The 24,728-nt window shown below is 47.2% G+C and overlaps 5 protein-coding genes across 5 annotated transcripts; 3 read left to right on the top strand and 2 right to left on the bottom strand.

The window, feature by feature from the left end:
• Positions 1 to 316: 316 nt before the first annotated feature.
• N7455_003955 (uncharacterized protein) lies at positions 317 to 7,652 on the top strand (the record flags this gene model as incomplete). The annotated part of the gene is made up of 4 exons (XM_065604647.1): positions 317 to 664; positions 711 to 886; positions 952 to 7,548; positions 7,604 to 7,652. The coding sequence occupies 4 exons, from the start codon at positions 317 to 319 to the stop codon at positions 7,650 to 7,652; spliced, it is 7,170 nt and encodes a 2,389-aa protein (XP_065461547.1).
• A 5,087-nt stretch (positions 7,653 to 12,739) lies between these two features.
• N7455_003954 (uncharacterized protein) lies at positions 12,740 to 13,209 on the top strand (the record flags this gene model as incomplete). The annotated part of the gene is made up of 3 exons (XM_065604646.1): positions 12,740 to 13,007; positions 13,057 to 13,124; positions 13,186 to 13,209. The coding sequence occupies 3 exons, from the start codon at positions 12,740 to 12,742 to the stop codon at positions 13,207 to 13,209; spliced, it is 360 nt and encodes a 119-aa protein (XP_065461546.1).
• A 3,333-nt stretch (positions 13,210 to 16,542) lies between these two features.
• Positions 16,543 to 17,070, bottom strand: N7455_003953 (uncharacterized protein; the record flags this gene model as incomplete). The annotated part of the gene is made up of 1 exon (XM_040962335.2): positions 16,543 to 17,070. One exon carries the CDS (start codon positions 17,068 to 17,070, stop codon positions 16,543 to 16,545), a length of 528 nt encoding a protein of 175 aa, XP_040807223.2.
• Positions 17,071 to 18,136: 1,066 nt separating this feature from the next.
• N7455_003952 (uncharacterized protein) lies at positions 18,137 to 18,316 on the top strand (the record flags this gene model as incomplete). The annotated part of the gene is made up of 1 exon (XM_040962327.2): positions 18,137 to 18,316. One exon carries the CDS (start codon positions 18,137 to 18,139, stop codon positions 18,314 to 18,316), a length of 180 nt encoding a protein of 59 aa, XP_040807224.2.
• Positions 18,317 to 23,409: 5,093 nt separating this feature from the next.
• On the bottom strand, positions 23,410 to 23,886 carry N7455_003951 (uncharacterized protein; the record flags this gene model as incomplete). Its single annotated transcript, XM_065604645.1, has 3 exons — positions 23,410 to 23,433; positions 23,495 to 23,562; positions 23,619 to 23,886. 3 exons carry the CDS (start codon positions 23,884 to 23,886, stop codon positions 23,410 to 23,412), a joined length of 360 nt encoding a protein of 119 aa, XP_065461545.1.
• Between the last annotated feature and the right edge of the window lie 842 nt (positions 23,887 to 24,728).

The raw sequence follows: 24,728 nt of genomic DNA, 5'->3' as shown, positions 1-24,728 counted from the left end.
ACAGAAAAATATAGATAACGTCAGTCCGAGGAATCGTTCGGAGTAATGTTACACCTATTTGTCGGTTTGCCGTGGATGGTTCGGGTTTTGGTGAAGTCTGGGCTCCCTACTACACACCCAACCGTTTGGCCCGGTTCGCCCTTTGCTTGTATTCTAGTCATTCATAAAATCCCAAAACCATATCTAAATAGAAATCCCACTTTCTCCTTTGTTCAACACCTTTCTGTGAAGTCCGCATACAAATTCATTCCCAAGCCTTGAGTCGCACAATTACCAGGCAGCAGGCCCCCTGCTAGATATCTGAGTATATACAGAGATGCAGTTCTCAGCACTTTTCATACTGTCATTTCTGAGCGTCTACGCCTTCTGTTGGCCCTATGTCGAGTCACTCGCTGAATATAATCTAAACGAAAACAAATCCGCTGAAACCCCAGCCGATTATTGGGGAGCATGGCCAGACCATGAGTATCACCCGTCGCCAGACAACTGGCGTTTCCCTGTTTATACGATATTTTTGGATCGCATCTCCAATGGCGACCCTACAAATGACGATATTAACGGGACCACGTTCGAGCATGTGGTTAACTCCAATCAGATGCGTCATGGCGGGGACCTGGATGGCTTGCTAGATACACTAGACTACATCCACGGAATGGGGTTCAAGGTCAGTTATCCCCACCTCGATATGGTTCTATGGCTAATCAAGATAGGCCATTTACTTTGCCGGGACGCATTTGATCAATTTACCATGGGCCTACGACGGCTACTCGCCGGCTGATACCACCCTTCTCGACATGCATCACGGCAAACTGGAGGACTGGAGACGAACTATCACGGAGATACACAAAAGGGATATGTACGTGCTAGTGGACAATACGCTGTCAACGTAAGTCATTACTTCAATTTAACTTTAGATCTTTCGGGTCCCCAGGAGCTCATCTTAGGACACAGACTCAGCAACCTTATCGGGTTCGAAGGCCACCTGAACGATTCGGCCGATTTCAACGCCGGCGAATACAACACCGAATGGATCACAGAGAGACGATATGCCGATTTCCAATTTGGGAACGATTGGAATGAAACGTGCGACTATCCCAAATTCTGGAACGAGACGGGGTACCCGTTGACAACCGGTGGAGTTGAAGACCTCAGAGGTTGCCATAATAGCGATTTTAATCAATACGGAGAACTCGAGGCATTCGGGAATTTCCCTGACTGGCAGCGTCAGCTCACAAAGTTTGCCTCGGTTCAGGATCGCCTGCGTGAATGGCACACACCGGTCCGCAATGTCATCACACGACATTCTTGCCTTCAAATTGCGAGTCTAGATATCGACGGCTTCCGTTTTGATAAGGCTGTTCAAGCAACTCTCGAGCCCTTAAGTGAGATGATCGCTATCTACCGTGAATGCGCGAAGAAGTTCGGTAAAGACAATTTCTTCCTTCCCGGAGAAATAACGTCTGGAGATACATTTGGTAGTCTGTATCTTGGCCGCGGTCGGCAGCCAAATATGCGTCCAGCTTCCGCAAGTGCTGGTGCCAAGCTGACAAATACCTCGGATGGGGTTTTTATGAGAGAGGATGGGTTGCAAGCATTGGATGCCTCGGCATTTCACTATACAATCTACCGTTCGATGACACGCTTCCTGGGAATGGATGGTAACCTAGTTGCGGGGTTTGACTTGCCTACGGATTTCATTGAAGCCTGGAATGAGATGCTTATCACAAACGATTTTCTCAATGCATTTACAGGAGAGTTGGATCCCCGACATATGTACGGCGTCTCTAACCAAGATAACTTCCGTTGGCCAACAATCAAGAATGGCACGGCGAAGTACCTTCTGGGTTTGAACGTTATCACATTGGTCCTTCCGGGAATCCCTCTTATCTTGTGGGGTGAAGAGCAGGCAATGTATGTGTTCGATGCCACTGCATCGAACTATCTCTATGGCCGGCAGCCTATGTCATCTCAGACCGCATGGTGGACAAATGGATGTTTCAACCTGGAGACAACAAAGTTCTACGATTTCCCTATCGAGAAGGGACGCGATGGCTGCAACGACATCACCGTCACATATGATCAGCGGAATCCTGCCCATCCGCTTCGCAATATTATGAAGCGAATGTTCGAGATTCGGACCCACTACCCGGTTGCAAATGACGGCTTCAACCTCGAAACGATCTCCCAACTCACAGAAAATATCTACCTTCCTGGTTCATCCACCACTCCCACTGTCACTGGTTTATGGTCGGTCTTACGAAGTTACTTCCCTGGGGCCCAGACAGATACAGTCCTAGGTAACCAAACCATGTGGCTCGTGTATCAAAATGGAAACACGACGAAAACTTTTGGTGGCAGCTGCAGTGACAAGAGTGTTGCCTTGCTGTCTCCATTTGACGCGGGAACCAAGTTGAAGAATCTCTTCTACCCTTACGATGAAGTCACCCTAGAAGATGGCCCAGAAAATAGTAAATATGGATGCGTCCGCCACATGAAGTTGCTCCCATGGGAATATCGAGCCTATGTGCAGACCGAAATTTTCGTGGAACCAGGCCCTACCGTCACCGAATTCCTTCCCGGTCATGATGCGCGGTTATTATCTTCACAAGATACGGCTGACACTATTCCCGTGCAGCTTGGATACTCCAAAGCAATGGATTGTGACAGTATTACAAATGCGATTTTCTTGAACTCCACGACAGAGGCAGGCATCGTCGCCTCTCTTGATACATCCAGTGTCAATTGCACCAACATTACTGCCAGGACGACCAGCAACAATTTCATTGGAGAGATCCCGACCGTTTGGACATGGAGTGCAAACTTGAAAAATGTCCATCACGGAATCCATAAATTGACCGTCGCCAACGTCTCCACATCTGGTGTTTACACTAATTCGACTGACGGCTTTTTGCTCCGCGTCGGTGTTCATGACAATCCCCTGATCTCCCCGCTATCCAACCACTCCACCAGCCTAGTTCACAAATCCGATGGAAAATTTTACATCCATCACAGAGCCGCCGGCGCTGATAAGTTCAGATATTCAACTGATTTTGGGAGCACTTGGTCTAAATGGACGCTGTACTCGGGCGGAAACACGACTGTTACCATCCCGACTTTCAGCGGAACAGACAAGCAGTCCTGGGAGGGGACTCATATCCGTGTGCAATACTTTTCGAAGCTCACTGGGAGCAGTGATTACATCCAAGAAGGCGATTACAACTGGGATAACGATGCCGTTCGCAGGTTCCCTCACTTGTGGTTCAACGGTCCGTTCAACCAGTATGGTTACGACGCGGGATTGGACAACGAAATGCAGTTCGACTCCAAGTCTTTACGCTGGAACTACGACTTTGTCTACGATTGGCCAGCTGTGGGACAGCTAAATGTCTGGGGTATAGGCCCGGGGGGTATTCCTGACAACACAGAGGTCTACGGTGATGTGGGCAACTCATCCACAATCCTACAGCTTCCTCCGTCTTACCTCCAGTCCAACGTGATTAACATCACCAACTTGCCTCCATTCCCACACCTTGGCTATAAAATCTCACTTAATGATGGCAATCTGAGATATGAACTGATTCCCATCGGATCTGGATGGGCCCAACTCGCCCTCTTCATTCTCCTCTGGCTTATTCCAATCCTAATGGGCCTGGCTGGTGTCTTCATTTTTATTCAATCCTTCTATCAAGTCAAACTCAACAAAGATGGCAACGCCAAGGCCGAGAAATTGCCGGTCCTGTTTTGGCGTAGAGTCAAGGACAAGGTTTCCCGGCAAGATCACGCAGAGAATCTAGTTGCAGAAAAGACTATGCTAGCAGATACTTCTGTACCCGGAGTGAGCCACCGCCGACGCACAGTTTTGATTGCTACTATGGAGTACGACATCCAGGACTGGAAGCTTAAAGTCAAGATAGGTGGCTTAGGAGTCATGGCCCAGCTCATGTCCCTCAACCTGAAGCACCAAAATCTCATCTGGGTGGTGCCATGTGTCGGTGACATTGATTACCCCGTTGACACTCCTGGTGAACCATTCGTGGTGACGATCCTGGACAGGCGCTATTTGGTGAAAGTGCAATACCATATCGTGGATAACATCACGTATGTCTTACTCGATGCTCCGGTTTTCCGACAACAAACTAAAGCGGAGCCATATCCACCTCGAATGGATGACCTTGAGAGTGCAATCTACTACTCGGCTTGGAATCAGTGCATCGCGGAGACAATAAAGCGAGCACCCTCGATCGATATGTATCACATCAACGATTTCCATGGGTGCGTAGCACCACTATACCTACTACCGACGCGAACTATTCCGGTTTGTCTGTCTTTACACAATGCCGAATTCCAAGGCCTTTGGCCACTTAGAACTCAGAAAGAGAAGAAGGAAGTCTGTGCTATCTTCAATCTCCCAGTTGAAATAGCGACCAAATATTCCCAATTTGGGAATGTTTTTAACCTGCTCTATACCGGCGCTAGCTATTTGCGGCTCCATCAACGCGGCTTTGGTATAGTGGGTGTATCTGAAAAGTACGGAAAGCGCTCGTGGGCCCGGTATCCTATCTTCTGGAGTATTGGCAGTATCGGCAGTCTTCCAAACCCAGACCCCTCTGACACTGCTGCCCTTGAGAAAGATCCAAATGTGCAAGTCCCGATACAATCAGATTCCGACCTAATCCATGATAAGCTTCAGGCACAGAAATGGTCCGGGCTGAACGAGGACCCCGACGCTGACTTGCTCGTTTTCGTGGGACGATGGTCAAAGCAGAAAGGAATAGACTTGATTGCGGATATTATACCGGGAATTTTGTCTGCCAGACCCTTGGCACAAGTGATCTGTATCGGCCCTATAGTTGATCTTCATGGCAAACTGGCTGCTATCAAGCTAGGGCGCATTATGGAACTATACCCCGGCCGTGTGTTCTCGAGGCCGGAATTCACAATCCTCCCTCCATATATATTCTCCGGTGCCGATTTTGCCTTGATCCCATCTCGAGACGAGCCATTTGGTTTGGTTGCTGTCGAGTTTGGTCGGAAGGGGGCTCTCGGGATCGGTTCCCGTATTGGAGGTCTTGGGCTTATGCCTGGCTGGTGGTATACTGTGGAGTCAGACTCAACTCGCCATCTCTTACAACAGTTGAGGACTGCCATCGAGTCCGCCTTAGACTCATCTCCAGAGATTCGACAGGAGATGCGTGCAAATTCGGCCAAGAAGAGATTCCCCGTTCTTGAGTGGGTACAAAAGCTCGAAAAGTTGCAAGGAACGGCAATCCACATCCATAAGGCTGAAAGCAGGAACAGGGCGACAGGCTCGGTGCGAGAGACTCAGGTTTATTCCGATACGGAGGGCCCCCAGCTGCCCACCGCCCCTCGCCCAGTATCGAACCAGTCTATCGCGGAGATATTACATACGCCACCAGAGGGAACATCGCAGCGCGCTGAGCATTCCCTCTTAGAGCTACCAAAATCCAAACTCGAAGAGATGAAGGAGGCCGGCGGTAACATGAATAGCATTCTGGGTCTCAAACTGTTCTTCGGTCGACGATCTGGGCCTGGACAAGGCAGAAATCGTCTTGCCAAGACGTCCTTGCCCGAGAGTCAGATGTTTGAACATCCGTTCGGTGGTGATACCAGAGACACCGACGCAGAAGAAACAAATACAACACAGAAGAATGACATCTCTCCCGAGGGGGCGATAGCGGCAGTCAATCAGGCTTTCGGATCCCAGCATATCAGCGCATCCTCCGGGAGTGACAGAAATCACTCTAGCAGCAGTGCCTCCAACTCATTGACTCCAGACTCATCACGTTTTACCTCTGAGGACCCTTCTCCGGCGAGAACACCTTCTGAGCCTGCTGGTGATCTTGACTCTGGTAAAGCTACGCCCAATGTCCACGTCAGAAACATCTCAGTTCTGTCTTTGCCCTCCGTTTTTGAGGATCACGACCAACCCATCTTCAATTTGCAAAAGGTCGACCCGACCTTTACTGATAGTATGGGTCACTTCACGCGACACTTCGAAAGATTACTTGCCAGCCTCAACAAGAAGAACTCGATAACAGAAAACTGTATCGAAGCATACTTGATGAAAAGTGAGAGGAAGTTCTTCGACATGTACACCGACGCGCAGTTGAAGAAGCAGCCCAAAGAGCGCCGGGACACCCAGAATGAAGCTAGCTTGAACGATGCTGCCGAGGACACGTCGTATAACCAATCCCCTGATCCGTCAGACTCAAACGGATCAGATGACATCGATCAATGGCTCTCTCGCCTAGGCTACAGGAGGCCTATTGCCATTCAGAGATTTATGAGATGGCGTGTCGGTAACTGGCCTATCTATGCTCTATTCTTGGGTCTCGGACAAATAATCGCGACGAATTCGGCGCAGATCACCCTTCTGGTAGGCCAAATCGGCGAGACTGCGGACAAGCTCTACGTTATTGCCGCTGTCTATTGTCTCTCTTCCATTGTTTGGTGGTTCCTATTTTACCGCTTCCCGTCCGTAATAGTCTTAACTGTTCCGTGGTTTATATATTCCATGGCATTCATCATCATTGGTATTTCACCGTTCGGCCGCTCGGCCCTTGGTCGCGCATGGGCGCAGAACATTGCCGCAGGCGTCTACGCTGCTGCATCCTCCAGCGGCTCATTGTTCTTTGCCCTCAACTTTGGCGACCAAGGTGCTGTCCCCGTGAAGGATTGGATGTTCCGCGCAAGTTTCATACAAGGTATTCAGCAGCTTTACACTGTTGCTTTGTGGTTTTGGAGCTCCAAGGTCACTTCGGTGGAAGTTGCAGGCGTTTCGAAAGCTGCCATAGGTACATGGAAACTCACAGCCGTGGTGATACCTATTGCTGTAATATGTTTGGCCATTGGGGTTCTCCTTGCTCTAGGCCTTCCAAAATACTATCGTCAAGCGCCTGGAAAGACTCTCTTCTTCGACACTTCCCTCTTCCGCCGACGCATTGTTCTCTGGTTCTTCTTCATGGTCATTATTCAGAATTGGTTTCTCTCCGCGGTGTTCGGTCGAAACTGGTCATTCCTTTGGTCTTCTCAACACGCTCAGTCATGGCAAGTCCTTATCTTAGTGATCTTGTTCTTTATTATTGTTTGGACTCTTGCTCTATTCATCTTCCGCTTCTTGTCCAAGGAGCATAGTTGGATCTTACCCGTCTTCGGTCTGAGTCTCGGTGCACCTCGCTGGGCCCAAACATGGTGGGGAGTATCTAACATCAGCTACTATCTGCCATGGGCCGGGAGTCTGACTTCCGGGGCCCTCATATCGCGATGTCTCTGGCTCTGGCTTGGCGTTCTTGCTGAGATTCAACAAGTCGGTCTAGGGATGATCCTCCTACAAACGCTAACAAGGATTCATGTCTGCTTCGTCCTGTTGGCTGCACAGGCTCTTGGATCCATCGCTACAATTTGTGCCCGTGGATTTGCGCCCAACAAGCTCGGTCCAGCAGGTATCTCTCCGGATGTTGGATCATCGTTGGATAGAATTGGCAATGCGTGGTTCTGGATTGCCCTTTTCTTTCAACTCTTGGCAAGGTAAGTCTTCATTTGCCTCTCTCGTCTTCTGAACTCTTACTTAACGGTACTGCAGCTTTGGTTTCCTTCTGTTTTACCGCCGAGAGCAGCTTAATAGACCTTAAACCTTTGGTCCTGAATTACTGAATGAAGCTTACAAATCCTTATATACAAGATTGGTTTAATGGGGGAACTATATACAATCAATCAGTCAAGGTTCGATTAACTTATTCAATCAATCAATCAATCAATCAAATTTCAATTAACCTGTTGCAGTCTAACTAGTTGCGTATGATTATGCAGGCGCTTCATCCAACTGAAACAAGAACTGGAGGCCAAACGCCGAGTAGGGTCTCTCCCAGAAAGCAGATACTGATCGTAAAGAGTGCGGGATCAGCCTATTCCTGTAACCCGTAAAATCCACAAATCCCCGAGCTCATACATAAGAATCACATATAATGACTGCATGGAGTGCACCCTCCATCTTCTCTTTCCGACTTCATATTTATCTCTCACCTTCTGTCTCTCTCCGCCCTCCCCTGCCTCAGTTTCAATTGATGGTGACGTTGTCCTGGTCAGTTGATTGGCATGTTTGGTCGACTCTGGCTGAGCTCTCGTTTCAGAGCATCATTTGTCGTCATTGGCTAATACCCATCGTCTTCCACACCTAGATCCATTGCGCGAGGCCTGTCGGTTCGTCCGTACACTGTGGACTGGGAGTCCGTACCGAGATAACGTCTTCGTTATGTCACCCGTTTTTGAAGACTGGCCATTGATGCGCCAAGGTGTCCCGCAAAGCCGCTCCCATCTGTGAAAACTATGGTGGTCTTATCTTGCTTGTTGCAAACAGCTTCTTCGTAAATGCTGTTTGTTTCCAAATGCAGCTTCTCAATTCTCACGGAGCAAGAACAAATGCAGATTTTTCCTCCCATACTTCATGTTGCAGATTGAGTGTTTTCCAAGCAATCGCTTCGGTCGGGGACCATCCACTGACCTTTCGTTCCCTTGGCTTTCTCTAGATTCGGATCTAGATTCCGATCCAGAGATCATCCCAGAGTCCCCAACGGCCATGCGAAGCACTGAGTCTCTCTCTCCCGGAATACCAAGTATTGAGACCCCCTCCGCTTCCCCCTCTCGACCAAATATATCCTATAACCATAGTCTATCCCCTCCGTCGACTTACCGTGTTCACCGTTATAGTGAGCTTGTGGGTAACGCAGAGAGTACACAAACCCAGCTTTAACAAAATATCCCTACCCGTCAGATTCTTATAGGCCTTCGAGAGAGCAATGCCAAGATCTCGACAAGCTCACAAACGAACTGACAAAGATACAAAAACGTGCAGCAATCCTGGTTAGTGGTGCCTTCCGGGGAACAGCGGGATCAATCAAAGTTCAATTAACCTGTTGCAGTCTATCTAGTTGCGTATGACTATGCAGTATGCGGGCGCTTCGTCCGACTGAAGCAAGAACTCGAAGCCCAACGCCGAGCAGGATCTCTCCCAGAGTATACACATAAATGCTAATTGTAAAGAGTGGAATCAGCCCATTCCTGCACCCCGTAGTTCCGTAAATCCAAACCCATCCGAACCCATACAAAAGAAATAACGACATAATGATTGTTGTGGGGTGCACCCCCCACCTCCCGTCTCTCACTTTTCTCTCTCTCTCTCTCTCTCTCTGTGTGTGTGTAAAACCCCCCTGCCTCAGTTCCAATTGATGGTGACGTTGTCGTGGCCAGTTGTTGAGTGGCATGTTGGTTGACTCTGGCTGAGTTTTCGTTTCGCAGGATCATATATCGTCATTGGCTAATACCCATCGTCTTCCACACCTAGATCCATTGCCGCGAGGCCTCTCGGTTCGTCGTCGTCATTTTCCTCCTCGATTCCAACGTGTTGAAACTGCTGGAGGAGACCTGTTCGGTGCATAAAATTGACCACTTAGCGGGTGGCCCGCGGGTTCGACACGATCTTGTCGTAATCCATCTCGTTGATCCCAATACCCCACAATTGCTCCCACAATTTTGTACGCGGCACTACTTACCGCGGACACTGCATCAGGATATGCTTTGGTGTTTGTAAGCCCTCATCACAATTACACCGGTCTGTCTCGGCTGCCTTGATTTTGAACAAGAAGTGTCGAAGCCCGATCCGCATTGGGAACAGCGGGAGCAGCACTTGACACGGAACTATTCATCAACCCAATCAAGTTACGAATTCAACAGATCATCGAAGAAACCGCCATACGAATCCTCACCGGCCCGCAATGGCCGTGCCCAAAAATTACCAAAGCAACGAAAACCAGGAAACCATCGTAAAGGAGATTCGGAGGATGGTCTCGGACCGAAGCGATTGCGCAGAAGAAGCCATTACGCCTACAATTTGGCGAAAAATGGGAAGAAAAGCAGGCGCAAGCACGAATGTCATGTTTTTATTGAGAATCAAGAAGCCGCATCAGAAACCCACTAACGACATTTATGAAAATATTGTCTGCGACGACAGCAATCTAGGACGAACCAACATGACTTTTACAGACGGAAGCGGATTTGCAGGACACATTGGAGCATCAATGGCCAGTCTTATACACGGAGTGACTTCGCAAAGACAATATGTTGGAACGGACTCCCAATCCACAGTGTACGCTGCCAAGCTCGGCGGCATTGAGATGGCGCTTGCCAAAACTAGAACCGACGAGGGACAGGCTCGAGGAGTGATCATTTTCTCTGACAGCCAAGCTGCCATCCAGGCAGCCCAAAACCCACAACGACCATCTGGCCAGTACGTGCTCAGTCTGATATACAATCACGTACGGGCCATCCGGTCGCAAAACCAGCCAACCAAAGTCGTCATCAGGTGGATCCCTACACACATTGGTGTGGACGGAAATGAATTTGCCGATGAAGAAGCAAAAGGTGCAGCGCTTCTTGGTGCGGGGATGGGAGTTGCGACCGGGCTGGATGATCCGATAATCCGCCTCGCCGCAGCTGCTAAGAGAGCGGTACGCCAGCGAATCAGAGAGCGGTGGGAGAAGCAGTGGGAGCGGGAGATAACCTCCGCTCCGACAAAGCGCTGGGTGCAGGCGCCGAACAAGACACTCCGGTTGTACGCAGGGCTCGCGAAGCCACACTGTGCGATCCTGATCCAGATGCGTACAATGCGAATTGGCCCTCAACAATTCTTGTTCAAAATCAAAGCAGCCGAGACTGACCGGTGCAACTGTGACGAAGGGTCACAAACACCGAGACATATCCCGATGCAGTGTCCGCGGTACGTTGTGCTGCGTACAAAATTGTGGGAGCAAGTGTGGGGTATTGGGATCAACGAGATGGATTACGACAAGATCGTGTCGAACCCGCGGGCCACCCGCTAAGTGGTCAATTTTATGCACCGAACAGGTCTCCTCCAGCAGTTTCAACACGTTGGAGTCAAGGAGGACGACGGCAACGAACCGACAGGCCTCGCGGCAATGGAGCTAGGTGTGGAAGACGATGGGTATTAGCCAATGACGATAGACGATGCTGTGGAACGAGAATCTCAGCCAGTCGAACCATGCCAATCAACTAGCCAGGAGAACGTCACCATCAATTGAAACTGAGGCAGGGGAGAGAGCAGGGAGAGAGCAAAGAGAGAGAGAAGTGAGAGATGGAAGATGGAGGGTACACTCCATGCAGTCATTATGTTATGTCTTATGTACGGGTTTGGGGGTTTGTGGGTTTCTACGGGGTACAGGAATGGGCTGATGCCACCCACTACGATTAGCATCTGTATACTCTGGGAGAGATCCCGCTCGGCGTTGGTCTTCGAGTTCTTGTTTCAGTTGGATGAAACGCCTGCATAGTCATACGCAACTAGTTAGACTGCAACAGGTTAATTGGACTCTGATTGATTAACTGATTGATGCTTGACCGACTCGAGTCCCTTTTTTTCCAGCTCACGGGTGTAGTTGTTCGAGGGACAGGTACTTTGGGGACTGGTCTCTGATGAGTAGGACAGAGAACGATTCTTCTCAATGGATCTCTATAGTTGAGGAAACGGCCGTCTGTGAGGGTAAGTTTGGGTTTGAGCGTATCTTCTGAGGTGAGGTATGTAGGATCGGGGGATATACATACAAAAATAAAAATAGAAATTCAGGGGTAAAGAGCCTCCGGAGGCCTCAGCGCACGAATTCTAATTATTCGGGTAAATCTGCCGTACGCATGGCGTCTGCCAAGGCAAGGGAGGTATGTGGGATCTAGGGATAAAGATAAAAGCACAGAAACTTTGCCGCTTATATTATAATTGGTCGGATAAAGCTGCCGTAATACGGTGGGGCGTGTGGCGTTTGTCAATGCCAACCTCATACAGTACATACAGTACGTACATATATTGTATGGCTTCCGTCCAATCATAATACGCACTAGCAACTAGGTATAGTGTTACAAAGTATTAACTACACTATTCTAGTTAAAGCGCGTAGACGGGAGGGAGTTTTGAAATACCGATAAAACCCTAGGAGAAGACCTAGTAAACAAGGGTATATAGTTAGGTCGAATGCCTCCTCCACAAGCTAACAGACAAGTAAGAAAAGGGATACTACCTAGCCTAAACGGATTGTATATAACAAAAGGCCCTATAATTTATCTTGCTAGATATAGCTAGTAAGGGCAGCGTAACTTCACATCTTAAAAATGATGTCTATACGTTCAACCCCTTTGAATTTTATAGCTATAGGGATACTGTTACATCCTTCTTCTTTTTCTCTTTTTAGCAAGGGTACTATGATATTTAATCATATTGCAGATCATCAGAGACTTAGACTTAAGGATTAAACCCCCAAGGCCAGTAGTGTTCGACATACCAGATATCCTATTTAGGTTAGTCCACTTAAAGAAGCTAGATGAAAACGCCAACCGCGATATTCCTTTAACGGTTAAACCGGAAAGGAATGTAATAAGGGTGGGATAACTATGTTGTATCTTTCCTCTCTCCCTACTAAAGCTTAGGGCCTCTGAAGGGTGTAAATGCCTAAGAAAGTATTCTAGATACGACCATTAGGGGGTTTGAAGGAATGGGACTTGGATCCTATTACGTCCTGGAATGAGAGTAAACTGTTAGGAAATTTCCCTACAAGGGTATAAAAGGGTAGATAATCCCCAGGTAAAATGAATCAATCATCTCACACATATCTACTTTCTCCTTTTCTATCTATCATTTCGAATACCTAAATCTTCCACAATGAAGGCCTCGATCATCTCCGTCATTTCCTTCGCTCTTGCCGTTGCGGCTCTGCCACCCAGTGCGCATTCGGATAAGCCGAGCACGCTTTCGATCATCCAATCCGAAGGCCAATGCCAAGGCGGAAAGGTCTCCTGCTGTTCTCCTAAGACTGAGGACAAGGACGGCAATCTCCTTTCATTGCTTGATAATATCAATCTTCTGGCTATCAAGGATTCTTATTGTTCGCCTATCAGTCTAATTGGGCCTCTGAACCTAGCCCTCCTAGGTAAGTAACGTCCTAATTGGCAAATTAACACCACTAACTTCTTTGGTAGGCACCGTCGATGAATCAAAGGACAACTTTGATTGCAAGCACACTGTAGCTTGCTGCAATGGCCATGAGGTAAGTCTCCCGTATGAGCATCTAGTCAGAGAATCCAGTAGCTAACCAGTGATTTCTACAGTGCCGTCCCCTCAGCCAGGAGTAACCGACCTAAGTCACTCCTGGTGAAGCGAAGCTTTTAACGCTTTTACCGCTCCTTTACACGGCATCTTCGCCGGGTTTGGGAAGAAATTTCATATTCTCAAGTCAATCGCTTTTCCCTATGTCTGGGCTTGTTCTGATTGGATGCATAAGCGGAAGATGAATTTTATCCTTCTCAAGGCCGGTGTTATAGTGTAACGTTCCAAACTTCGCTTACTTTTTGTATTCTATTTGATTGATATATTTATCAATCGTCCATTCGTTTTGCTTAGATAAATTGGATAGAATCAATAGTACTACTATGCTATTCGACCATTTCTTCTATTGAAAAATTGATCTTCATTATGCCCATATAAGCACCACGGTTAGCCAAAATAATATAGCTTATTTCCTATGACTACTTTGTAAGGCCCATTGGATTATACGAATGGTTCCCACCCTAGGCATTCACATCGGAACCTTGATCCAATCCATTTACACCACCCCTTTGTGGCCTCCATTTGATGCAACTTTGAGTCCATTTAACCTAAACTCTTTATAACTACTCTCGTTGACCACTCTTCATAGCAATCTGCCCACCTTGGTCTTATTGGCTTGGAAATGACTTGGGCTTTACCACATCACATCTCATATATAGACCTCTTAATAGGACTGGGTTTAGCGCGCCATGGTATCTCAAGTGCACAAAATCAAATTGCATTGATAGACAGGACTGGCTAACGTGAATCTTGATTTGACTATTATTCTTTCAAGTTAGGGACAGTCATTTGAGTTGAGATTTCGGTAGTTACGTCCGAGGTACAGGAGTGTGTGTCTTTTATTTGCCCTGAGCCCTCGAAAAGATGAAATACCTGAAGTTATACGCCGCTTTAGTGTGTTGGCACCGCTTTGCTTCGCGTTTAAATGAGGTAGTATACCCCCACAAAACCGACATATAACCAAATGTTCGCCTGTAACATAATGTGCTATCTGGTCAAAGTTCTCCACAATATCCGATATGTGTTTTGCATCCCATCGTAGCCCTTGTTGTGTCTCAGTATCGCTGCCGCGTACTGTTGTCCGCCACCACTCGATAAACTTTGCTTTCGATGTGTTGTTCATCGCGTCGTAGAGGACAAACTGCTTTCTCCGATCGGGCCGACGCGTTTCAGGGAGGAATCAAGAAGGGCCGGTTAAGTGACCGCAGACTCTATCACGGACAAAGAAGTTTGTTGGCTGTTGAAGAGATTGGGGTCAATATTTAGATCAATGTTGGGATCAAATATATCGTCTACGTAGCAGAGGTCTGGTTGGCAGCTCGGAGGAAGCGAAGAAGGCTCTGCGATATACGCACTATGTTGGGCCATAGTTAATATGATGATGAATCGTGATATCTACTTACATTGGGCAACTTGCCACCGCGTGAAACGGGGTTTACTAGTATTTTACTTGCAGAAATAGCAAGCTTTTATCATTGACTTAAATATAGGGAATTGATATAGTTACGTACTCCCCTTTGGATAACTAACTAACGTAATCGGTGAGCGAGCCGGTCATGTAAGCTAGCCGGCCACCCAGCCTAACATATTAATACTGCTAGCTTCACTATTGCCAGTTTCACCACTGCCAGTTCCCCGTCCACCTTCCTGTGAAAGTATGTGTTCGAAGGCTGATGGTTCTCGTCGGGTTGATCGATCCTGAGTGAGTGGATCGGGGGAGGACTGGATGCTTTGCTGAGTACTCTGCTGGGTAGTTGATTGAGTATTCTGTATAAAGTTTCTTGAACTACGGGGACGTCCTCGCCGTCAAACTTGGAGGGGATTCTGAGTTATGAAACCTCCATAAAGTGCTAGAACTCATGGGTATGTATAGCAGTTTAGAAAGCTTCATATTAATCTGAGGATCCTGTAACATTACCTGATCCGATCTCCCTCATATGAGTCCACAACATAAGTAGGACAAGTCAATAGACAGCCGGTCCAAGTAATGAGAGGAAAGGTCTTTAATTTACTGAGTGATACAAAGGTTGATCGACTGAAAAGAGGACGCAGGTTTATTATTTGGTTTCAGTGCTTCTTATTCCATTATTGTTTAAATGGCTGGATCAAGGATTATGGATCATAGAAAAGGTATTTTAGTACTGAGACCAAGGACTATAGCACAACTACCTAGGGAGAGAAAACCAGTTAAGATATCGGGGTAGTGAAAGAGTTTAGTTGAACATGGTAATGTGGGATTATGGTGAAACCTTAAGCCTCTTGGAACGGGGAGGTTGGGAGGTCGCCTGATCAGCAAACTGATGCCCCTGGAGAAGGTTCACTATATGGTGGTATTCTCCCCGACGAGCAGCTTGAAGGGCATTTCCGTAGTCTCCACCCTAGGCCTTGATATCGGCTCCTCGCTCGAGTAGCATCTGTGCGATCTTGTCGTATCCTCCAAAACAAGCAGCTTGAAGGGCGTTTCCGTAGTGTCTACCCTGGGCGTTAACATCAGCTCCTCGCTCTAGTAGCCTCTGTGTGATCTTATCGTGTCCATTTAATGAGGCCCATATGACCGGGTATGATTTTGTACCATCAGGTCTATTCACATCACTTTTATCCACACTAAGTATAGCATATACCTCCTGCTCATGGCCATTCAAAGCTGCTAGATGTAGTACACTTATTACAGGAGCTTTTTTGTATGGTCTGACTGCCTTCCAAAAAATGGGAAACCACATTGAGAACGGTTTCCCGCTTATGTCGTATAACCGATACACTCGGTCGGTTTCCTCTTGGATTGAAGTCAAAGCCATGTTTCGTGCGTGATCGGACCAGTGTGCTGCTGAATATTCCAAGAAACATCCAGTGAGGGCGCCTAATCTGTCTTTATCGTATTCTAAATCCTCCATCAACAAGTATCTCAAACAGATCTCAGCCATCTGATCTTCCGTATAAGTCAGGCTATTCCAGTACGCAGAGTTAGGATAGCTAGAACTTTTCTTCCTAATAAGAAATTCCCTAGCTGTTTAATAGATAAGATAGATTTTCGAATTATTCGTAAAGACAAATAAGCCGCAAAGTTGTCGGAGCTTCTCTTCTAATTAGACTGGATTTAGCTTAGCCTGTCTTATCGTTTACGGGTCTGAGATAGTGGCAATACCCAGCGCAGTAACCATATGTTGTATTGTCAGGGGACGTCGTACCGCCATAATGATTTCCAACACCTTTTTGACTATATCCATTTCATTGACTAGGACTCGACAAATGATTTTCTCATATACTGCATTCACAGAATATGGTACCAGCGTGATCGAGTTCTCTCCGGGCCGAAGGCTATGCTTCAAGGTAGGACAGATATCATCAATAGCTAGATACAGCTAAAGATGTATATAGTGTTCTATTTGAAGCAGCCTTTTTTCAACTTGATATATCTCATATTGAGATCGGATACCCGATATTGCAGCGCGCAAAATAGCTGGTGGCTGGTTTAAGAACCGTGTGTGCTGAAAGCTTTGGTCCTGGATCGACTTGCCAAAATCGTATTGAAACAAACCACTCTCGCCATCGCGAGGCGCACTGACCACAACATCGCCCAGCCGAATATCATGGCTCTCGCTTGGTACACCCCCGCCAATCCCAACCATGAGGCCGATCCTGATATTGTGAAAACTGTTGACCATGTTTGTCGCTACACTAGCGGCAGAAGCTGTTCCATATTCACCATCGGGTAAGACGGCGATGACAACGTTGTGCTCTCCCATCTTGCCCAATGTATAGTCGTTGGTATCATTTGGCGACACAAAGCGGGGTTTGTCGTGCTCCTCATCGAGGAATACTTGTGCGGAAACGTATTCCACGGGTAAGGCGCTGATCCAGCCCACAGTGTAGTTCCCAGGGTCTGACATGCTTGCTACTCGAGCAAAAGGCGTCGAGGCTTACTATACTGCTTGGTTTGAGTTTGAGTCAGGCTCAGGGATACGACACAGTACATCGCTCGCGTCTAGTTCTTGAACAATAAAAGTAAAAAAGAGTTTGAAGGGAAGAGAGGAAAGGCTCACAAGGTTTACATGAGGGAGACAAAAAGACAACCCATCACCACCTCAGAAAGCTCAGCCTCACGGTGGACATGTAGCGCAGCAGCGGGCGGCAAGATGGAATATGCTATTGGTGGGAGGCGCCTACTCTATCTCCACTTAATATAGAACTACGTAACACCGTATGTCAGTCCTTACACCCATCGCGGGAAATATTGATTGCTCTACCATACATGGGTTGTGGAACAAATAGCCTATGAGTAGGATATTTCTTGAAGTCCCATTTCTGGTAGTGTATTTGATCGGCTATATAATACGAAGCGTAGCAGCGAGCGGCAAGAAGAAAAACACTATTGGCGGGAACCGCCGCCTTGTCCCCACTCAAGGAGAAAGACACTCACTAAGATCTCGATCTCAAGAGAGCACTCATCCCCCATCTAAATTATCGCTCGATAGATTTCACGGTTTGGAAGATGAATTGCTTATAATTACTAGCTTTTTTCATCTTTCATTCCTTGTCCTCGCAGTTATATTATGACAACTGTGGGTCGTGCCGTACCGAAATCTCCTCCCAGCCTCGCCATATCACGTGCATTATCTAAGAAAGACCCAAAAGCAGAATCCAGCCTATATCCAGGCCTATTGAGCATCAGAGTGATCCGACCCACTATACAGAACAGAATATTTTAAGTTCCACGCTACCAGCAGGATATAAGTCATTTGCAATGTTAAGCAAAGCAAGATTTACGACTATATATAATATCTGGGACGGCATTATTGTATAGACTAATTCCAATTTATATCAATGTTGGTGTTCAGAGAAGAAGTGGTTGAAGGAAGTTCAGACACGTGACAAAACTATGGGTCTGTGCTGATGCACCTCATGCGGTGTTCCACAACAAACCACGTCCTCCTGTGACGCTGCAGTGGGACAAACATGGCGCCAAGACTTGATTCATGGCAGCTCGACCTTATTCGTGACATGATCCAGGATAGCGAGCCGTTCACTAACTCCCAAATTGCTGGAGCCGCCCACTGCACCCCACGGTCTATCAGAACCATCCGCTCGAATTTAACGTGCTTTGGAAAGGGCCGGGCACCACCCAGCGGCATCTAGTAGAAGTAGAGGGTTGATCGGTGGTGCTAATACTGTATACAAATGCTAATGTTAATGGAATAGCTTAGGCTTAAATGGCTTATTCTTATCTTGGCATTGCTTGATTTGGTGGATATACGGAAATCCGGACGTTTCTTTCGAATTACAATTGCAAACTCGGGGAATTAGGGGTTTGTCTTCCGCTTCTGGAGGATATGATACAATACGTGTAAGTTCATAGAGAAAGCACTGTATGTATTCTTGTGGACGAAGAGGAGAAAGAGAGGACGAGAGAGCAGGCAAACTATCTGGGTTCTATCTACATGTGATGCCTTAGGCATCCAGGCATCCAACAAGATACCTTACTGTAAGCTCATTTATATAGTCAATTACCTTTGCTGAGACCCTTCTAATAAGTAGTTTATGACTTGGTAGAACGGTGGCTAGCCTCTTAATTTTATCGTTTTCGATCTCGTTCTGGATCTTTGTAAATTGAAGGTTTACTACGCGATGGAAGGCTTGGAGTAAAATTAGTAAATCACTTATTGAGACCTGTAGCGCCTGTTTTAGGAGCTAATGCGCTCCTTCAGTCAGAGATATAGCTGTCTCGACGAGATAAAGGTATTGGGCAGTATGAATGTTAATAAACTTCTCTGGGTAGTTATTAAGCCACTCTTTTGGATGTAGTTAATTAACGGCTTCAAGATTGGATCGTTATACTTCTCTTTGAAGCATTCCCACTGCTAGTTTATAAATTCGGGGGAAGTGGCGTATATAATCCGGTTCTGGCACTAAAGCATGTTCTTCCACCCTTTATCTACCTTCTGGGTAAGCTCTCTCTCCCGCCAGGTCTTTGTTTAACGCTGAGTAGTGCTTGACTAGGTACTTGACTGGGTACTTGACTGGGTAGTAAACTCTCTCTGGGCCTTTACGATCTACTCTCGGAGGATTGGGCGGGCCTTTTTGAGAATATACATATTGATATGCTAGATACAAATCATACTCTTTGTATCTGGAAAAACCATCTCTATCGCTTTGATCTAGCGCTTCTTCTTTATCCGTAAGAATAGTATACGGGAATCGAAGACTAAGAGATTCATATACGTCGGCAAGGCAGTTGAGAATGACTTCGTATGTATCCTGTTTCTCGTCCTTAATAAATGCGACGCTAAGGTGGAACGTTGAGCCCGTAGCCCGTAGTAACAAAGCCAACAATATTAAATAATGGGAGATCGTATCGATTTGTCTTAAAATGACCTAAGGGTAAAGCCTTAGTATCGCAATACTCGTTTTGTGTATACAAAAGAGGCTAGTTATATGGTTGTCTTTATTAACTTCGTACTTGAAAATCTACTCTCTGTTCTTAGGAAGCTCTATTAAGAGCGCTTGTTGGGGGGTACGGCCAGCAAGGAATTCCATATTAACCTTCTTCCGGAAGTTGTAGATATCACGGGGTATAATATAGGAACCAGAATTGCTGTAGCAGCTGGACAGTACCATGCAGACAGTCCCCATAGCATCTGTGGAATGATGACTGTCTGGTAGACCTTCCGTATCGCGATTAGTGATGATCCCTAAGTGGAACCTGAGATCCCGCGGAGTGCTTTCAAACTACCAGCCCCCTTTGTAAGCATCCCCCTCCGGTGTATTGTGAAATTGAGGTGCTTGTCGAGCTATACACCGAGGGATTTGGCTGTATCGGTTGGTTTGAGTATTGTTGGTATCGGATCTGCAGGTATCGTAACTGGCATACCGTTATGGCCCGATCGGTCATCTGGCACTTCCTAGATATCTATCTGGTCGTTTCCAGGTCGTATGGCGATTTGATTCGGTCGTATCATGATTTGACTCGGTCGTGTCGTGGTTTGGTTCGTTCGTATTGTGGTTTCCGGGATTTTCGGGTTGGCAAAGTGAATCAATTCGAACTTGTCGGGTGCGAACTTGACGGCATGTTTCTTCGCCTAAGTACTCGCTCTCTGTAGTGCCTTCTCTAGCAACTTGATATTTTCTTCATAGCTGTTTGCCATTGCCAGAATATATATATTGTTAACCTATCCATATGCTTCGCTCTCCCCGTAGTGTAGGCCCCGTAGTGTACAGGCGCGAACAAGCGGTGCGTTAAAGAGGAGCAAGAGGATTGGCGAGATTTGGCGAGCCCTGTGGGATGCCAGTTGATGTAGGAAATGCTTCACTGAGATGGCCATTCGGTAGCTTGATTTGCGTGCTCCGGCTAGTAAGGAATGACTGTACCCAGGAGGTAAGCGTACTAAGTCCCATTTGTCGCATATTGTGCAGCAACCTCTCGTGAGATACCATATCGTATATCGTATGCACCAGCTACATCTAGGAGAACCATGCTTGCAATTTTGCCTTCCCTCCATGCTTGGTGATCTCCCGAGAATCAACTGGATTGCATGGTCGACAGATACCCCCTTCCGTCCCCCAAGTTGTGTGTCCGGGAGCAAGTTTGTGTTCCTCCACAAGCCACGCAATTCGAGTCGCAACGATTGCCTTAGGGACCTTGCCGAGAGTGTTTAGTAATGCTACTGGCCGGTACGATTTGGGGACTCGGTAGTCTCGTCGGCCGGCTTTTCGCAGTGTCAATGTGACGGAGGTTTGAAAGTGCTGGGGGTTGTGTCCAATTTGAACATAGGCATCGAAGATCGCGGTAAGAAGTGGGATGAATCCCTTCTCCGAACGTGACCCTAGTTCCGCCAGAACCCGCCATGATTTGTTTCGGTAATATGTTGTATCCTGGTGCTTTGTTCGGTGGCGCCTTCATAATTGCAGCTCTCACTTCGGTGTCGTTTACCGGTGGAAGCTGGAATTGCTCTCTATCTCTTTGAGTGGTATGGTTTTGTTATATGTCGGATAGATCTGCCTCCCTTCGCTGCGGGAAGAATACCTTGCGGAGTAGATTTACCTTCTCTTCGTCTTCTCTTCAACCCTCCCTCAGCTGTTTTTAGGACCGGTATCTTTTTTCCTTGTTGTGGCTCACCCCTATTCCTAGCCCATTTAGCCACTCTCCATAGCACCTGGGGGCCTTAATTAATGGCTTCTTCAATAAAGTCCCGGAAGCCACGCCGGAGAGCGGCTTTGATCACCTTCCCCTTCTGATTCCTGGCTAGTCTATACGTCTCCCAGTCCTCCTCATTGTGTGTTGCAAGATACAGACGGAACATGCGGCGAGAGTGTTTGACAGCCTCCCCGCAGTACTTGGTCCACAATGGGTTGGCACAGGGACTCGGTTTGGCCCACGGTGTTGATTCGTGGGCTCCTCGTTGTACGATGTCGATTAGATGGGTTACTGCGTCGTCAATTTGCCGGCGGGTTGTCAATGGCGGTGGCATAGGGAGGTTGTTAGCCACAAAGGCGTCGAATTACTCGGTATCCATGGCCTTCCACAGCCTTCGCCTCGGTACATTAGTGGTCTGCTCCATGTCAACGTCGAGTAATATACGGATTGGTAAGTGCTCGGAGTCAGCATGACAATCTAGGGCCAGTTTGCATACCACAAGTCTCTCAGTGAGGGATGGCGTACCCAAGAACAAGTCAATCGTTGTTTGTTCTCCATTTTGGTCCCTAGTGATTGTGCCAGGGTCCAACCACGGATCGAAGTCTGCTTTGTCACAGAGCTCAATCAGTCTCTCGGCACCTGCATCCTGTGTGGCTTCAATGCCTCCCTAGGCAGGGTGGTGGGGATTGAAGTCCCCGGCAATCAGAGTGCGTTCTCTGTTGCTATCCAGCAATTCACTAAGATGTTCCACTGTGCTAGTAGTCCCACCTTCGTTTTATATATTGAAGAAGCGGATCTCGACTAGGCCGGTTTGGATCCTCGCTTCCTGACAAATCTACTATGTGTATAGTGCGTGCACCCGGCCACTTTCTTGGAGATATATATACACACCCGCGCTCTGCTCCCCGTCTCCGAGCTGGACGGAAAGAGAATCTCGTGTGTCTGTTTCAATGGGTGGTATGTGGTGTCGTTGTATGGGTTTTCCTATGGTTCTTGCACTGCAATAATTTCTGCCTTTGAGACCTCCGGCCTCTCCAAAAGGTCCGCCATAACGGCATCTCTCGACCGGTGCGTGTTGTATTGGATGATGGTAAATGGTGTATTATTCATTAGAGGGTGTCTCGGTGTGTTTCTTAGTGAATTGGCGTGTTCTTCTCTCCTCCTGGATGTCTGTCCTGGTGGTGAATCTCACTGATGGAGCCGACAATGTGAGGTTGAGTTGATCGTTGAGAGTGCGCTTATTCTTGCCCTGGGGGCCTGTTGTATGCATTGTGGCACCCTTTGTCGTATTGGCTTTGAAAATGGTAGCGTTTTCCTTGCCGGTGGTATTTGGCCTACCGACGGCTCTCTGCTTGCCTGTTGACATACGTCTGTTCACGCTGCTACGGGATAAAATCGACGGCTGGTACTCGCCGGCCGATGCCGCCGGTACTGACGATGACTGTGTGTCTGGCATTGCCATTTCTTGATCCTCGAGGACATGTGTCATCCCTTGCTCGCTTGTGCGCTTTGCCTGCATTTGTATTCAGTACTGACCGGATCAGGCCTTTGCTCCTGGTTGTCATTGACGATGACGTCGATGCCCGGCTAGGTGCTCTGAACGTGTCACTGGTGCGTGGATCGACCTTTGGAGTCCCTTTGGCGGTTGTGTCGACTGGCAGATTGACTCCCCAATTGCACTTGTCTGGGTGGTACCCACCGCGAAGCCGAGGATCGCGGTGTCCAAATTATGAGTATAGGGAGGTCCCTTCTGGACCTAAATCCGTGAAATTCGTAGGAGAATTGGTGGAATGAAATATTAGTAGTATTGATTCTATCTAAATAGCTAGGTAGAATGAGTGGACGATTGATATATGTATACCAATCAAATTGAAAACAAAAAAATGATAAAGCTCTTGGGCCACTAGCAAATAACACGGGCCTGGAGAAGGACAGAATTTGTCTTCCGCTCATGCATCCGATCAGAAACCGCCCAGGCATTGGGAAAAGCGATTGACTTGAGAAAATGAAACTTCTTCCGAGTGTCGGCGAAGATGGTCTGTAAGGGATCGTTATAAGCGTTGAAGGCTGCGCTTCACTAGGAGGTGACTTAGATCGGTTACTCCTGGCTGAGGGGACGGCACTGTAGAAATCACTGGTCAGCTACTGGGTTTTGTGACCAAATGCTCATACGGGGGACTTACGTCATCGCCATTGCAGCAAGCGACGGTATGCTTGCAATCAAAGTTGTCCTTTGATTCTTCGACGGTGCCTGCCAAAGAAGTTAGTGGTGTTAATTTGCCTATTCACACTTAAGGGTTAGCGTACCTAGGAGGGCTAGGTTCAAAGGACCGATCACACTGATAGGTGAGCAGTAGGAATCTTTGATAGCCAGAAGATTGATATCATCAAGCAATGACAGGAGACTGCCGTCCTTGTCCTCAGTCTTAGGAGAACAGCAGGAGACCTTTCCGCCTTGGCATTGGCCTTCGGATTGGATGATCGAATGCTTGCTCGGCTTAGCCGAACCCGCACTCGGTGGCATAGCCGCAACGGCAAGAGCGAAGGAAATGACGGAGATGATCGAGGCCTTCATTGTGGAAGATTTAGGTATTCGAAATGATAGATAGAAAAGGAGAAAGTAGATATGTGTGAGATGATTGATTCATTTTACCTGGGGATTATCTACCCTTTTATACCCTTGTAGGGAAATTTCCTAACAGTTTACTCTCATTCCAGGACGTAATAGGATCCAAGTCCCATTCCTTCAAACCCCCTAATGGTCGTATCTAGAATACTTTCTTAGGCATTTACACCCTTCAGAGGCCCTAAGCTTTAGTAGGGAGAGAGGAAAGATACAACATAGTTATCCCACCCTTATTACATTCCTTTCCGGTTTAACCGTTAAAGGAATATCGCGGTTGGCGTTTTCATCTAGCTTCTTTAAGTGGACTAACCTAAATAGGATATCCGGTATGTCGAATACTACTGGCCTTGGGGGTTTAATTTTTAAGTCTAAGACTCTGATGATCTGCAATATGGTCAAATATCATAGTACCCTTGCTAAAAAGAGAGAAGAAGAAGGATGTAACAGTATCCCTATAGCTATAAAATTCAAAGGGGTTGAACGTATAGACATCATATTAAGATCCGATGTTACGCTAGCTAATCTCCCTTTTCTTGCTTGTCCATTAGCTTGTAAAGGAGGGGTACGACCTGGCTAATACTATATACCCTCGTTTACTAGGTCTTAGCCTAAGGCTTTATCGGTATTTCAAAACTCCCTCCTGTTTACGCGCTTTAACTAAAATGGTGTAATAATTTGTAATGCTATACCCAGTTGCTGGTGCGTATTATGATTGGAAGGAAGCCATACAATATATAAGGTTGGCCTTGGCAGACGCCATAGACCCCACTGTTTTACGGCAGCTTTATCCG

This window comes from Penicillium solitum (assembly GCF_028829755.1).
Source record: "Penicillium solitum strain IBT 25940 chromosome Unknown utg000003l_segment0_segment0, whole genome shotgun sequence".
In the NCBI taxonomy this organism is placed as follows: domain Eukaryota; kingdom Fungi; phylum Ascomycota; class Eurotiomycetes; order Eurotiales; family Aspergillaceae; genus Penicillium; species Penicillium solitum.
This window is presented reverse-complemented; position numbering and strand designations above follow the sequence as displayed.